This window comes from Xenopus laevis, chromosome 6L, assembly GCF_017654675.1.
Source record: "Xenopus laevis strain J_2021 chromosome 6L, Xenopus_laevis_v10.1, whole genome shotgun sequence".
Classification (NCBI taxonomy): Eukaryota; Metazoa; Chordata; class Amphibia; order Anura; family Pipidae; genus Xenopus; species Xenopus laevis.
Genome location: NC_054381.1, coordinates 106,243,607 through 106,259,247, shown reverse-complemented (window position 1 = coordinate 106,259,247; position 15,641 = coordinate 106,243,607). Strand labels below are relative to the sequence as shown.

General features: G+C 37.0%; 1 protein-coding gene across 1 annotated transcript; it reads left to right on the top strand.

Annotated features, from left to right (window-relative positions):
* The first annotated feature begins 5,931 nt into the window (after positions 1 to 5,931).
* LOC121394874 lies at positions 5,932 to 14,139 on the top strand. Its single transcript, XM_041567038.1, has 7 exons — positions 5,932 to 6,803; positions 7,501 to 7,645; positions 7,746 to 7,859; positions 10,984 to 11,128; positions 11,670 to 11,818; positions 12,511 to 12,650; positions 13,705 to 14,139. Exons 1-7 carry the CDS (start codon positions 6,701 to 6,703, stop codon positions 13,896 to 13,898), a joined length of 990 nt encoding a protein of 329 aa, XP_041422972.1. The 5' UTR covers positions 5,932 to 6,700; the 3' UTR covers positions 13,899 to 14,139.
* Positions 14,140 to 15,641: the final 1,502 nt, after the last annotated feature.

Here is a 15,641-nt window from a genome sequence, read left to right as displayed (position 1 = left end):
GCTATGCTTTTTTAATTACCTACCAGCTGGGTTTCTGCACTCATCTTGTGCAGGCAGTGTGAGGGCAGATGCTGACCCTTTATGTGAATACTTGTTTAATTCATTTATGGTTGTTCTATAAATGTTGGTTTTGCATTCCTTATGATCCCAGTGGTCATTTCTTCCTGTTTTATGCTTTGTTCCTTAACAAAATCTGTTTATGATAACGTGCACAGTTCTTATTTAACTATATCATGTCCTGCTTATGTAAACGGGATGAGTCAGAGTATTGGTATGTGTCCATTGCTGGTTACCTCCTTTCACATACATCAAATCCTTATGCAAACAGTTCATTGGGGCATTTTCCTCCTTCTTTGAAGTTGCTGGCTGCTTATGTAATATGTGATAAAACAGGTTACAAAACCATTGTCTTTTATCACCTGGCTACTCATTTATGTAAAACCAGAAACCAGTGCAGAAGAGGTGATATAACTCAAATGTCAAACGGTGATATAACTCAAAAACCTCATGTTTTCACACTGTTTGCAGAGATGGTATGTATATAAAGGCAAGAAATACTTAAATGTATATATTTAAATATATATACAACTTTAACACCCATAGAAATCATTTGTATTGCCTTAGCTTCAAAAGCTTGAACACCTTTTCATAGACAACCTTTTTCACATCAGACATTTTCATTGGAACCAGTGGTGGAGCCTTGTGAGTGGCCAAATCCAGAGCGAGAATTGGATCTGAAAAGGGGGGAGGTGTTTATCACCCAGAAAGTCACCCAGCTCATTTTCAATCTTCTCGAGTCCTGAACTACAGCCAGCACTTCTCATTGCTGCTAGTATGTAATGACTACACCCGAGGGATTATTTATTATGTTGTGTAAAACATTGGAAATAGTGATGTTTCTCTTAAAGTTAAATAAATACGCACCTTAATGTATGGAAATACAAATTACACAAAGATCTCTTATCTGGAAAACCCCATGTCCTGAGCATTCCGGTTAATAGGTCCCATATCTGTACTACATGACATGACATATATATAGGTTATCCAGAATGCTCAGGACCTGGTGTTTTCCAGATAACGGATCTTTCTGTAATTTAGGTTTTCATACCTTATGTCTACTAGAAAATCATACAAAGATTAAATGAACCCAATAGGCTGGTTTTGCTTCTAATAAGGATTCATTGAATCTTAGTTTGGATTAAGTACAATGTACAGTTTTATTATTACAGAGGAAAGGGAAATAGTTTTCAAAAGTTTCGATCATTTGATTATAATGGAATCTATAGGAGCCAGTCTTCGCATAATTCGGATCATTCAGGATAATGGGCTTCCGGATATACCCGTATAATACAATAGAAGACTAAAGCTCCCCATAGACGCAACGATTCTTCTTGCCGAACGACTGTTTTTAAGGCAGTCCGACCAATCCTTCAAAATTATCGAGCGGTTAGTGGGATTCGAACGATTGTACATCTTACGATTTTTCAGCCGACATCTGTCAGGAAATTGATCGGCCAGGTTAAAAAATCTTTGTTGGTCCCAGTGCAATCTATCTATGTTTGCAGGGCCAAGCAGGCAGCTCCCCTTTGTTTTCCTGCCAAATTGGTCTTTTTAGTTGATGGTCAATTTGTACGATCGTTCCGAGAAAATCATGGTCTCACGATGAGGATCGGATATTTTGAAAATCTCAACATTTATGGCCAGCTTAATTTTGCATTTTCACTTCCTCATTGTACAAATAAAAACAAAGCAGATTACCCTTACAAGGCTCGTGTCTCTGTCCCACATTCATTTTATCCCTGTGTTTCATAAACAGTCTAATGCTATAAAAGGTTTTGACCCTATTAGTAGATGTAATTGCAAATGGCACAGAGGGGAAATATCTATAGAAATGTTCTTCTGTGTGATGAATTCCTCATCTTAGGACCTTCAGTTTTCAGTTTCATATTTTGTGAACAATGGCACAAACTACAACAACATGTAGGTTTCTGGATCATTTCCTATCTATCTAACAGTGACTGGTATTTTCAGCTGCTTACTAGTTTCTCCCAGTAGCTTCCGACCATGTTGATGTCTTCCTTCCAGTGCATTGCTGAAGTATTGTACTGAACCCTAGTCCCAGCTCCTTCATCTGCCAGCTCATTGTTGTGCCTTGCTTGCTATGTTTTTTTTTTATTATGTCCTTGTTTGCGTTCTTCCGCTGTCTGAATCCTACAGACTTTGGGGGAAATTTTCTAACCTGCAAAAATTCGCCAGCGACGGCTTCGCACCCAATGCTACACTTTGCCAGGCGAAAATTCACTCAGACAAAGCTAATTTACTAAAATGCGAAGTTGCATCCAGGCCGAACGCTGCTGAATTTTCGCTAGCGTTACATCAGCAATCAAAGAGAAGATGCGCTAGGGTTCATTTATGCCTAGCGCAACTTCTTTTTAGGTCTTCGCTCAGGCTAATTTGCATACATACATATATGTTGCAGCAAATACATTACATTACACAAGTCCAATGAACCTTAAGTAAGAAAATAAAGTTGTTATAATGCCCTACACATGAGCCCACTGTATAGTTTATGTTCCATATGTTAGAAAATGTATGGGGGAACCCAGTTACCCAAAAAATATTTTATGGACTTTTAATTGTATAGATTTTGGCTGGATTTCATAATTTTTTTACATTTATCTTTTGCATCACCCAAAATATAATTATGTCTTTATATACTCGTGTGTGTGTATATATATATATTCATATAGTAATGCTGCTCATCCTATAGTAAACAAGCAAATTTCAGGTGCGCGAGACACGATTAAACTTTCTCACCACTCCAAAATTTCTCAGCATGCCAATAATTGTTACAGATAAAAAGGAAATCATTTTTAAAAATTTGGATTATTTGGATAAAATGTAGTCTATGGGAGACGGCCTCTCCATAATTTGGAGCTTTCTGGATAAAGGGTTTCCAGATAACTGATCCCATACCTGTACCAGGTTTCCAAAAAAAAAAAAATCTTTTAAGAGATCCCATTATCTGTTTGTGGACACAGGCAAAGGTATGTTTTCTGCTACAAGAACAGAAATGGTTCCTCCCAGTGTCAGATATTAGAGTGCTATGGCATCCATGACAATGGCATTTTGACTTAATGGGTTCTATACATTAAAGGTCGATATATAATGAATGTGCTGCTGCAAAAGTGTGTGGTTATTTTTATTACTCAATTTATCAAAGTGATACCACATGTGATAATTGAATCTGTTTTCGTTCTTTTCCTATAGTGCCACCCCAGCAGCCACTGCACGTGTCCAAATGCAAATGAGCAGCAATGCTAAATGTTACATTTCACTTCGCTGATAATCTACAACGCTGCAAACTTAAACTAATGGTGACTGTAAAAAAGAATTTAAAAAACACGCTTTCTTTTCACAAAATATTAAGTGGAATTTGTGAAGCAGTTAAAGTAGCTGGTTTTAGCAATTCATTCTCCAATCCGACATATAACGGCCTGCAACAGGGACATGTCTATGGTTTAATTAGCCTGGTGCAGTACAGGGGGTCAAGCAATAGAAATTTGCATGGAAATGAAATATCACACATTATTTAATGTTAACCTTTAGAATGGCCCAAAGGCACAACTAAATGGTTTATTCCCCTTAGATGCCAGAGATTCCCTTCTAAAAATGATGTACAGTACAGTTAGCCATTCTTGCTACAGAACACAAAGTAAAGGACTTTTTATTAAAAGATATTTAAAAATCTTTTTACTAGTCAATGCAGTGTAAGTGAACTCCACACTAGGTTCAGTACTTTACTCTATAGCAGCACCAACACAGACTTGTCCTCGTATTTAAAAAACAATAAAAAATGGGATGCGCTTCTAAGAGTTCGTCCTTTCCTAGGAAGAAAAAGTGTGTTGTATTATCCATTTAGCTGTATTTAGAATCGGATCTACTCGCATTCGATCAGATTGGTAACTGCGCCTGTATGTAAAGGTGGCCATAGATGTAACAATTACGATCTTTCATGGAAAACACGTGTAGAGCTGAATCGTCAGATACACAGGTAGAAACAATAGAATTCTACCTGTATCTGACGATTCAGCACTAACAATGGTTGATGTTTGGGTGCCTTCAAAGGCACCTGATCAAAATTTTCCATCCAGACCGATTGACGAGCCGAACTATAGCCAAGTCTTCTGCCGATATCAGTCAGATCTTTTCCCACCATACACGCACCGAATATTGTACGAAAGTTTGTTTTGTACAATATTATCTGTGTGTCTATGGCTACCTTTAAATTAAATTACCAATTAAATGGCCCGCATATGGTTGTACTTACAGAGTTATGACTTGATGATCACATGTCACAGATTGCCGGGGTTTCTATTTTTACCGCTCCTGAATAGCAGGGCTTCCCATGCTGATCACGGATCATGGGATTTTCTTTACCGGTCTGATCTTTTCCTCGTGGACTGAAGGCCTGAAGTGTATCTGGTCTCTTCACGTGGCGTCCTCCGAACTCTGCAAAACTCTCGCAATGGTTGTTTGCTAGAGCGAGTGTTGATTCTCACGGATTTTACTTGGAAAAAACTTTGTATATATGGAACTCCTTTGCACTTTGAGTTTCTCTATATATCATTATTTTCACTTAAAAAAGGGCCCAACGCGTTTCATATGTGTACATACTTCCTCATGCCCCTCATGAAGCTGTTTTACTAAAGGGATAATACACTATTTGGCACACTTTTTCTTCCTAGAAACAGACAAACTTTCGGAAGCGCATCCTATTTTTTATTATCTTTTTACAAGTATCAGCTTCCTAATGTATGAATATAGTAAATTATTAGAAACATCTGTATAATTTACTCTTAGCAGAACAACTGACTACTGGTGTTTTGCAAAATAAATATTTTCTCCCCCTATGGGTACATAAGGAAAATTAGGGATGCACCGAATCTACTTTTTTGGATCTGGCCGAACCCCCGAATCGTTTGCGAAAGATTCAGCCGAATACCGAACCGAATCCAAACCATAATTTGCATATGCAAATTAGGGGTGGGAAGGGGAAAACATTGTTTACTTCCTTGTTATGTGACAAAAAGTCACATGATTTCCCTCCACGCCCCTAATTTACATATGCAAATTCGGTTCGGCCAGGCAGAAGGATGTGGCCGAATTCGAATCCTGCTTAAAAAGACCGAATCCTAGCCGAATCCCGAACCGAATCCTGGATTCGGTGCATCCCTAAGGAAAATATTTATTTTCATTTTCACACACCCAAACGGTCAGGTGTTTGGGTCAAGCTAAACTAATGGGTTTGTGTAAAGTTACATAAGTCACAGCTAATCCATTGCATGCTTATTATCAAGCCTGCTAGGGTTTTTTTGGTGACTTTTTTACAGGTTTTTTATTTAGTTAACACCAACTATTCCAAAGAATATTTTCAAATATATTCACCTCTTTTTGTTGCGTTTTGTCACGAATCGTGAAAAAAAAAAACGAGCTTGACTGTTTTGATAAATCAGCCCCATAGTAATAGCCTCCAAAATAGTAACTTTTATTTTTACTCAGTATGAGAAAATCTACCAGTGGTTGAAAGCATCATAGTTAGATACGTAGTTCATTTGGGTTGAAACAAGACAACTGTCCATAAAGCTTAACCCCTCCAGATGACCCCCAGTGTGTGTATATATATATATATATATATATATATATGTATATATATATACATATATATATATACATATATACGCACACACACGCATAACAACCTATCTATACCCTCGCATATATAAACTATATTTACCAATATTTATATCAACTATTTGTAGTTCTTTAGATCACAATAGCTTTGATATTATGTCTGTCCAAGAAATCATCCAAGCCATTCTTAAAGGCATTAACTGAATCAGCCATCACAACATCACCCAGCAGTGCATTCCACAACCTCACTGTCCTGACTGTGAAGAACCCCCTACGTTGCTTCAATATTAGTTTTTAAAAGGAATCACTGCAACAAGTAACGTGATTGAGGGCATCAACCAAAACCACAGCTGGTCAATATTTACGGTTTCAATCGTTTTTTATTGAGAAATTTTTCAACAGTCATTAAAGGTCAAATTTTATATTTTGACATATCCATAATAGTAAGATGATTACATTTTTAATACAAAGAAAGTTAAAAAAGTTTTAGTGTAATAGCATCAAGTTCTCTAAGTAATTCTAGCTGGTCAATATTTAGAAGCTAATCATACCAATGTGTTTTTGTCTTTGCAATTTTCTTTAATAGGAGTTAATCTAGGGGATGTCACCCTAAAATTGCCTTAAGTGCTACAACCCTAATAGCAAAATACTTTCATATTAAGGTGTGTTCAAGAAAGATTATATCACTAGGCTCTGTATATACTGCAAACATCCCAGGGTAACGCTTTCATTTACAAAATAAAGGAATTTATGGAGGTTATTTCTACTCAAGCTGCCCTGAACCACAGCAATAAATTGAAAGTAATTAACCTGCCATGTGCTGTACCTGTTTCATAAGTCGCTGTTACTTAAGCACAAAGTCTCAGAGATAAGATTCACATGTCTGCTGGAATAGTACATAAAAGACCCATCCTCGTGCACGGCATTTACACCTCAAGCAACAATACGGAGCATAACCCGCAACACCTGCTCTGCCTAGAAATTGCATATTGTCTGAGCTGAGATCATGGCTAAACACAACTGGCTGCTGTTTTCCCTTATCATCCTCACGGCAGTATCATATATAGTGACTGTAGCATTCAATGCTTTATCAGCAATAACAAACAATGGTAAGTATTTATTGAAATATGTGCTTTAAAAATTTTATATATATATATATATATATATTTTTTTTTTATAATTTGCAGGTAAAACTTAGTCCCTGTGCAAAATGTATAATGAAGCAAATGAAAACTTTATGAATCAGATTAAAATTGAGCGTAGGACTGACCAGACCAGGGATGACTTCGACGTAGTCAGCCATCTTAAATATATTGCAATAGATGTACAAACAATCCCTGTTTTGGCATTTTTAGTAGCTTAAGGCACAACATATCTTCATATCCTTAACGTATTGATAGTGGGTTGACTGCAGAGGACCTCTTATCTCTCTCTCTGCATTTAATATACTGTAGAATTGTAATGACGAAGCTTAATAAAAATACATATTTTAAAACTGAGATAGAATTATTTCCTTTGCCTTGCTAAGCTTTGAAATTCACAAACACTACACAATGCATTTTAGACAGATGTCAGACTCTGTGGGCCGAGCACTCAGGTAGGATAGGTAGAATCTATATTGTGGTACAGCTAATAATCTATATGCCGGTAGGCATATCCTGTGCAGCCAAAAGTAAATTCTATTACCATTCATTAAGGGTGTTAGACATCTTAGAATTCATCATACTCCATGTTTTGGCTTGGCTTGGCCCTCTCTATGAATTATATTATACTGTATATATATCTAAACTCATATTATTGTCTCAGGTGTATTTGCAACAACTGCAGGCAACATTTCCGACAGATACTCCCTGGATGTCACCCCTGCAGGCTGGACGTTTTCAATCTGGTCTGTGATCTATATTTGGAATGGGGCATGGATCATCTATGTTGTCACCACACTTTTCAGAAGGTTAAATTGAGTTATTCTAACAGAGACAATATAAACGTATAGTAAACTGATTATTATTGTGTGTTAAAATGTTAAACATGATATTTCTCTTCCAATTAAGAAATGCTGAGGGCTATATATATGTAACGGCCAGACTGCACCCTCCTGAATTTTTTGTGGTATGGATCGTTAACAACATAGTCAACATCGGCTGGCTTTTCCTGTGGGATCAAGAGTAAGTTCTCTCACCATTGCTAAAGATTCCTTCTAAAGTCTCTATCTATCCTGGCAGAAACTGTATTACAGCTATGACTGTAACTTTTTGTTAACTTTTTGAGATCAAAGTAATAATACCAACAGTATTCCTCAAATTCTCTGGGATTAGCTCTTAGATGTTTTATTGGGGTGAAAAATATGTTTGATTTGGGGCTTATGGCTTTTTCATTTAGAGTATCTTGGTATGGGGTAGAGTACAGCTGCTACATAACCCACTACTATGTTGTCTTTGCACATATCTTGGCACCGGAGAAAGACAAAGAATTTAAAAGAGGTGTTAGGTAGCCAGTTGTGTAGGAACAATAGGCATCGTCATAATAAAGAGATTTGCTGGTTTAACTCATCCACTGGGTTTAGCATTAAAACATGCAAACGTTTCCTCATTGCATGTATGGGATCCGTTATTCGGAAACCTGTTATACAAAAGCTCAGAATTAAGGGAAGGTCATGTCCCATAGACTCCGTTATCATTAAATAATTCAAAACTTTAAAACCTATTTCATGTTTCTCGTACAGGTATGGGACCTGTTATCCAGAATGCTTGGCACCTGGGGTTTTCCGGATAGCAGATCTCCCTGTGATTTGGATCTCCATACCTTAAGTCTACTAGAAAATCATGTAGACATTAAATAAACCCAATAGGCTGGTATTGCTTCCAATAAGGATTAATGATCTATTAGTTAGGGTCAAGTACAAGGTACTGTTTTATTATTACAGAGAAAAAAGAAATCATTTTTAAAAATTTGAATTATTTGAATATTTGAGTCAGCCTTTGCATAATTCAGAGCTTTCTGGATAATGGGTTTCCAGATAATGGATCTTATACCTGTAATGGTAAAACAGTATTGTGTCTTTGATCTCAACTCAGATATTATTAATAATTATTGGTGGAAGAACAATCCTATTGGGTTAAATTAATGTTTAAATGATTTTAGCAAACCTAAGGTATGAAGTTCCAAATTATGGAAATATCCCTTATCCAGAAAATCTCAGACCCAAACATTCTGGGTAATAGGTCCCATACCTGTAATAACCTATAGCAAACACCTGTTGTAGTTCATAAAGGACCATTCTAAAGTTTGGTATTCTTATGATCCTTTTATATAAATATCTTTAAGCCGCAATACCTATAGCCTATGTATTTGAATAATTACGTTTATATACACAAAATGGACTAACACAAATATGGACTCAAACTTTGGACTTTTAATCACTATGGGGCAAATGTATCAAGGGTTGAATATCGAGGGTTAATTAACCCTCGATATTCGACTGGGGAATTAAAATCCTTCGACTTCGAATATCGAAGTCGAAGGATTTTGCACAAATAGTTTGATTGAACGATCAAAGGAATAATCGTTCGATCGAACGATTAAATTCTTCGAATTGAACGATTCAAAGGATTTTAATCCATCGATCGAAGGATTATCCTTCGACCAAAAAAAGATAGCCAAGCCTATGGGGACCCATAGGCTAACATTGACTTCGGTAGCTTTTAGGTGGCGAACTAGGGGGTCGAAGTTTTTTCTTAAAGAGACAGTACTTCGACTATCGAATAGTCGAACGATTTTTAGTTCGAATTCAAAGTCGTAGTCGAAGGTCGAAGTAGCCCATTTGATGGTCGAAGTAGCCGAAAAAACACTTCGAAATTCAAAGTATTTTTTCTTCTATTCCTTCACTCAAACTTAATGAATGGGCCCCTATATGTTAATTGATGGTGTCACCAGTAAGGGGTGGGGTATGTGACCAAACCTTTATAAACTTTCCATAGAAGTGTTCACACTAGGCTTGATATCATATATCATATTTAGATGTCTTGCTTATATGTCATTTTATTTTATTTCTATCTATTTCTTTAGTAACTTAAAAAATGCTGAACCGGATAAGTGAAACCAGAATAAGCCAGAATATTGTATGACATATTATTTTCTTGCATAATATGTTGACCCTGTTCTTATATCTCATTGTATTTATATTGTATTACGTTGAAAATAAGTCCACTAGGCAAAGGGCTTACACATTCCTTCTTATTACTCTACACCAATATACAATAGAGTTTTATGGGTTTATTAGCAAAGGATGTAAATCTGTCAACTGAGTCATGCCATGATTATACAATGCAATCGCATAGGATATCAAATCTCTAACAGCATTTTAGATTTCATGGTGTAAATCACATGCAGAGGAAGTTATTGAACATATTTTATGACTACTTTACTATATAGCCACCAAGGTGTTGTCTTTTACTTTTCTTTGATTCCTGGGAAATCTAATGTGCAAGTGAAGAGAATAATAAGTACACTGTAGTTCCATTAAAGGAGTGGTTCACCTTTCAGTTAACTTTTATTATGTCATAGAATTATATAGAATAGTAAGCAACTTTTCAATTGGTCTTCATTATTTATTTTTTAGAATTTTTTTTATTATTTGCCTTCTTCTTCTGACTCTTTCCAGTTTTTAAATGGGGGTCACCGACCCTATCTAAAAAAACAAATGCTCTGTATGGCTACACATTTTTTGTTATCACTCATCTTTCTATTCAGGCCCTCTCCTATCCATATTCCATTCTTGTATTCAAATCAATTGCATGGTTGGTAGGGTAATTTAGACCCTAGCAACCAGATTGATGAAATTGCAAACTGGAGAGCTGCTGAATAAAAAGCTAAATAACTTTAAAAAAAACACAAATAATAAAAAAATTAAAACCAATTGCAAATTGTCTTATAATATCACTCTCTACATCCTACTAAAAGTAAACTCAAACATGAACAACCTTAAGTACAGAAGTGAAATCATCTTGAAAATAATGAGAGACGTCAGAGATATAAAAGGTAACCAAGTGATCACAAAGGACAACTGATATAAGTATCTGTAGGCTCCACTAATTGTTGAACTACAACAGTATTCAGTTCTGTGGGGATCCGTTTGCCTACTACAGACAGAAGCAGGGAAATATAACCACCATATACAGATCATACAATACAGGCTGCCTAAAAACTACTGAAAGTAAGAAATTGTCATTTAGAGATTCATATCAAAACGTACAAATTAACCCTTTTTTTATGCTTTCTTTCTTCACTTAGGATCCTGATATTTGCCAATGTGTTCATAGTTTTGCTGCCAATTTCACTATACCTGATGCTTGCCATATCATACCGCAACTGCTATAAGTATGGCGCTTGGATGTCTCAAAACAACCCGTCTGACTTGTGGTGCACGCGAATCTTGGTGAGTAATATGATTTTGTATTCTTCATTTACGGTATACAATTCGCCTTCGCTAGGGCAGGGCTACATGGCCGATTCAGCCGCGATCCGACGCACTGCGCAAAATTGCAGGCAGAAACAAGGTAAGTAATGGCAGTGTCGGATCGTGTCGCATTGTTGACGCGACACGACTGTCGGATGCAGACGCAGCGTGTCGTGTCGCATCAATGCTGTGACACGATGCGACAATTGAATTACTTACCTTATTTCCGATGTGATGTCTGCGATTTTGCACAGCGCGTCGGATCACGGCTGATTCGGCCATGTAGTCCTGCCCTAATTACTCACACAGGCACTGTGCAAAGTGTTTTTAATCTCTGTAGCCTGCAATATAAGGCAGACTACAAATCAAACATGGCCGCACACCTATGCATATTAGATAATACAGCACATTAGTGTTCGTGTGTATTTCCCCCACCCCCAAAAAAAACTTTGTTTGCATATATGAATATATATATATATATATATATATTCAAATATAATTTATAGATGTTATTTTTCAGGTGCATAATGGATTAGCAACATATGCTACATGGACATCAGTCGCTACATTCCTCAACTTTGGAATTGTCTTAAAATATTATGTTAAAATAGAGGATCCGAATGTCAGCAATATCATACTGTGCCTCATCTTCCTGGCCCTGGTCTTCTGGTAAGATCACATTATTCTTAACATGATTTTTTTTCATGTCCATGTTTCCTTCAAGTCATGTGCTGGAGTAATAATCTGTGCAAAGTGCAGAGCATAGTGAGGGCAGACTGAACACCCACTAGCTCTCCCTAACTTTTGTTTCGGAATAATGAGCAAGTTAAGGGGATGGGCAGGTCCAGATTCACGGTAAGGCCACAAAGGCCCAGGCAATATATATTGCAGCAGGATTTTGAGGGTAACCTCAGCCCACCTCTTAGAAATACAGCAATACCAAACTCCATTTTGCAGCAGAGAGAACTGCAGCCATTCAGTAAAGTGCAGGGCAAGGAGCTAGTGTACCAAAACCTTCACTCTGTTGTGTTCTTTGAAGGGCGAATGCTTTCTGCAGCAGCTGCACTTGCTTTGTATCAGATATACAGAAATACCTTTATAAAATGCCCTTCCTGTCTCTCTCTCTAATGAATGGAAAACACTGCCCTCATGTGGTCTTGTACTACCACTACAATCAGCTTGGCTTTGTAATCCTAGATACTTTCAAGTACTGTTAATGAAAAAAAAAGATATGTTATAATACCTGTACAAGATGTAATACACTAATAAAATGTACTTATACACAAAATACTCGTATTAATGCCACTGTATAAGTGTACCCACACAACATACCTAACACTTGTCATTGTATGTTTTTCTAGGCTTATGATGGAAACATTTGTCTTTGAAAAATATGTTCGCTATACTTTTACTATATATCCTGTGGCGATTGTTGCTGCTGTTGGAGTATATACTGGAAGTGAGACTTCATCTGAGCTGTCAACAGTTAATATGATTAACGGTGAGTTAATAGAGAAAGCCATACATAACCTTTACTCTGTTTTTCAGATCCAAACTAACCCCAAAAATGTCACCTTTAATTAAAACTCAACACAGTGATATTTTACTCAATAATTGTTTGGGGGAACCCACCATGTTGCACTTTACACCCTGTTGCACGAAGTGAAATCTGGGGCATCTTTCTTTTATTAAAAGAATATTGTATAGTTGGGGCATGTGAATGGCAGGATCAGACTACTGGTATAAATACAGGTATGGGATCCATTATCTGGAAACCTGTTATCCAGATACTTATTGGAACCAAAACCAGCCTATTGGGTTTATTTAATATTTACATGGTTGTCTAATAGACTTAGGGGCTGATTCACTATGGGTCGAATATCGAGGGTTAATTAACACTCGATATTCGACTAGGAATTGAAATCCTTCAATCCTTCGAAGTCGAAGGATTTAGCGCAAATTCTGCGATCGTACGATCGAAGGATTATTCCTTTGATCGAACGATAAAATCCTTCGAATCGAACGATTCGAAGGATTTTAATCCAACGATCGAAGGAATATCCTTCGATCAAAAAAAGTTAGCCAAGCCTATGGGGACCTTCCCCATAGGCTAACATTGACTTCGGTAGCTTTTATCTGCCGAACTAGGGGGTCGAAGTTTTTTTTAAAGAGACAGTACTTCGACTATCGAATGGTCGAATAGTCGAATAATTTTTACTACGAATCCTTCGATTCGAAGTCGAAGGTCGAAGTAGCCCATTCGATGGTCGAAGTAGCCCAAAAAAACCTTCGAAATTCAAAGTTTTTTTACTTCAAATCCTTCACTCAAATTTAGTGAATCGGCCCCTTAAAGTATGGAGATGCAAATTACAGATAACAGATCTGTTATTTGGAAAACCTCAGTATCCAAGCATTCTGTATAACAGGTCCCATACCTTTATTCAGTACACAAAGCTGTAATGTTATTTGCATTGAGTAGAACCAGATTCCCTTAATGACGTGCTACATATTAGTATTGTTCAGTTCTTATGCTAATCTCCTTTGTTTCCCTTTAGTGGTGATTATCGGAGTGAGTTCCTTTGCATGTCTCTTGCGCATCATATTGCTCTTCACATGCCATAAACTGAGGCCTTTGTTCTCGGAGAAAACCTTGAACACATTTAAGGAAGAAATAATTGGCAGCGGAAAGAAGACATTAGGAATCCAAGGCCACATCAATCCAATCACCATAGAAATGGCAGAATCTTGACTTGAAACCATAAGCATTTCTGTACGTTGTTGCTTTATTTATTTGTAATGTTGGAACACAGTTTAAAACAGGGACATTAATACAGTATTTTTAAACATTTATTTTTTTCAATTTGGGGCCCTTTAATTTGTGTTGTTCAGAACCCCTCTAACCTTGGAGCTGGATGATCAATTGTTGTTTGTATCATTTGCTGATTTCTTATAACAATGTACTGTATGGATTCTTTTATAAAATAAACACAGAAAATCTCCATAACTCTTCTGCGTTACCCTAATTATGCAACTTGTCACAGTACCAGGCCTATTACTGGCAGTGGCTCTCAGAGTGAATAACTAAGCCTAGCAGAAGGGTTTTGTTGAAAATCATCCTCTTTTACTGATTAAAGGAACAGCAACGTCAAAAATGAAAAGTATAAAAGTAAAAATATAATGCAGTGTTGCCCTGCACTTGTAAAACTGCTGTGTTTGCTTCAGAAACACTACTATTGTTTATATAAATAAGCTGCTGTGTAACAATGGGGGCAGCCATTCAAAGGAGAAAAGGCTCAGGTTACACAGCAGATAGCAGATAAGCTCTGTCTGTCTAATGGTGTTATTTGTTATCCATTAGTTAACCTGTGCCATATAGCCGTTTTTCAATTTCCGACCATTGCTCCACAGCAGCTTATTTATATGAACTATAGTAGTGTTTCTGAAGCAAACAGATCAGTTTTACCAGTGCAGGACAACAGTACTTGATATTTTCATTACTTTAAAACACTTAAATTGTTTGGTGTTACTGTTCCTTTAAGATATTCAAATCAGGGTGCAAAACACTATGCTATGCTATAGTACTGGCCTCCATATCCCCACATCTATGGGTTTGCACATCCCTGCTTTATTTATACTGGCCTTCTTCTCATACTGCTCCTGACAGTCTATTTCTTAGCATATCTCTCCAAGGAGCAGGTACTGGATTCAGTTTGAGGCTGCTGTGATATTAAATTCTGACTCTGCAGCTTTTTTAATAAACAAATGTTTAGTTCTATAGTTATTTATCTTTGAACTCCCACCCTATCCCCTGAAGAAATTCAAAACAATCACTCAAAAATATGTTTTTTTACTTCTGACTAACAAAAGTTGTGGACACCTAAGTGTGGTCCTAAATATAGATGGAAAATCGTTTCCTTATTACATGTTGAAGTACTGTCCTGGCAGTTCAGTAACTGACCTCTAGTTTCTGTAAAAAGGAATGCACAGGACAGCATAAGGGTAGTTATCAGAGCAGTCAGAGGCTCCAATGAGGAGGCTAGTAAGAGTTAGTACACTTCAGTGTCAATGCTGCCTGTACAGGATCACTTTCAGCTCCAACTAGCACTGGGAATTGTGCACCAAGTCAGGCAATGCTACCTCTGCATGTTGTGAACACTACATCTCTAATTGTTTGAATGATAACTGCTAAGAAATTATTTGAAGCATTTACAGATAAGATCTTGTACCATCTGAATCAGCACTAATCAAAGAGATTTGTGTAATATCCACCCATAAAGAGTTTCAACCACTGACGTCCAAGGTATTTATCAAGAGTCAAGAGAATCCGAGTGTCAAGAGAATCCGACTTTTCTCGAGAAGAGTTGCATGTAACACATGGCCTTCTGAAAGTTGAGCCCAACATGGGTCTAAGGTATACCAAATGAGGGTACCAGCGATTTTAGTGTACTCCACCTCCATCTAACTGTTACAAACATACATACATCCAATCCTT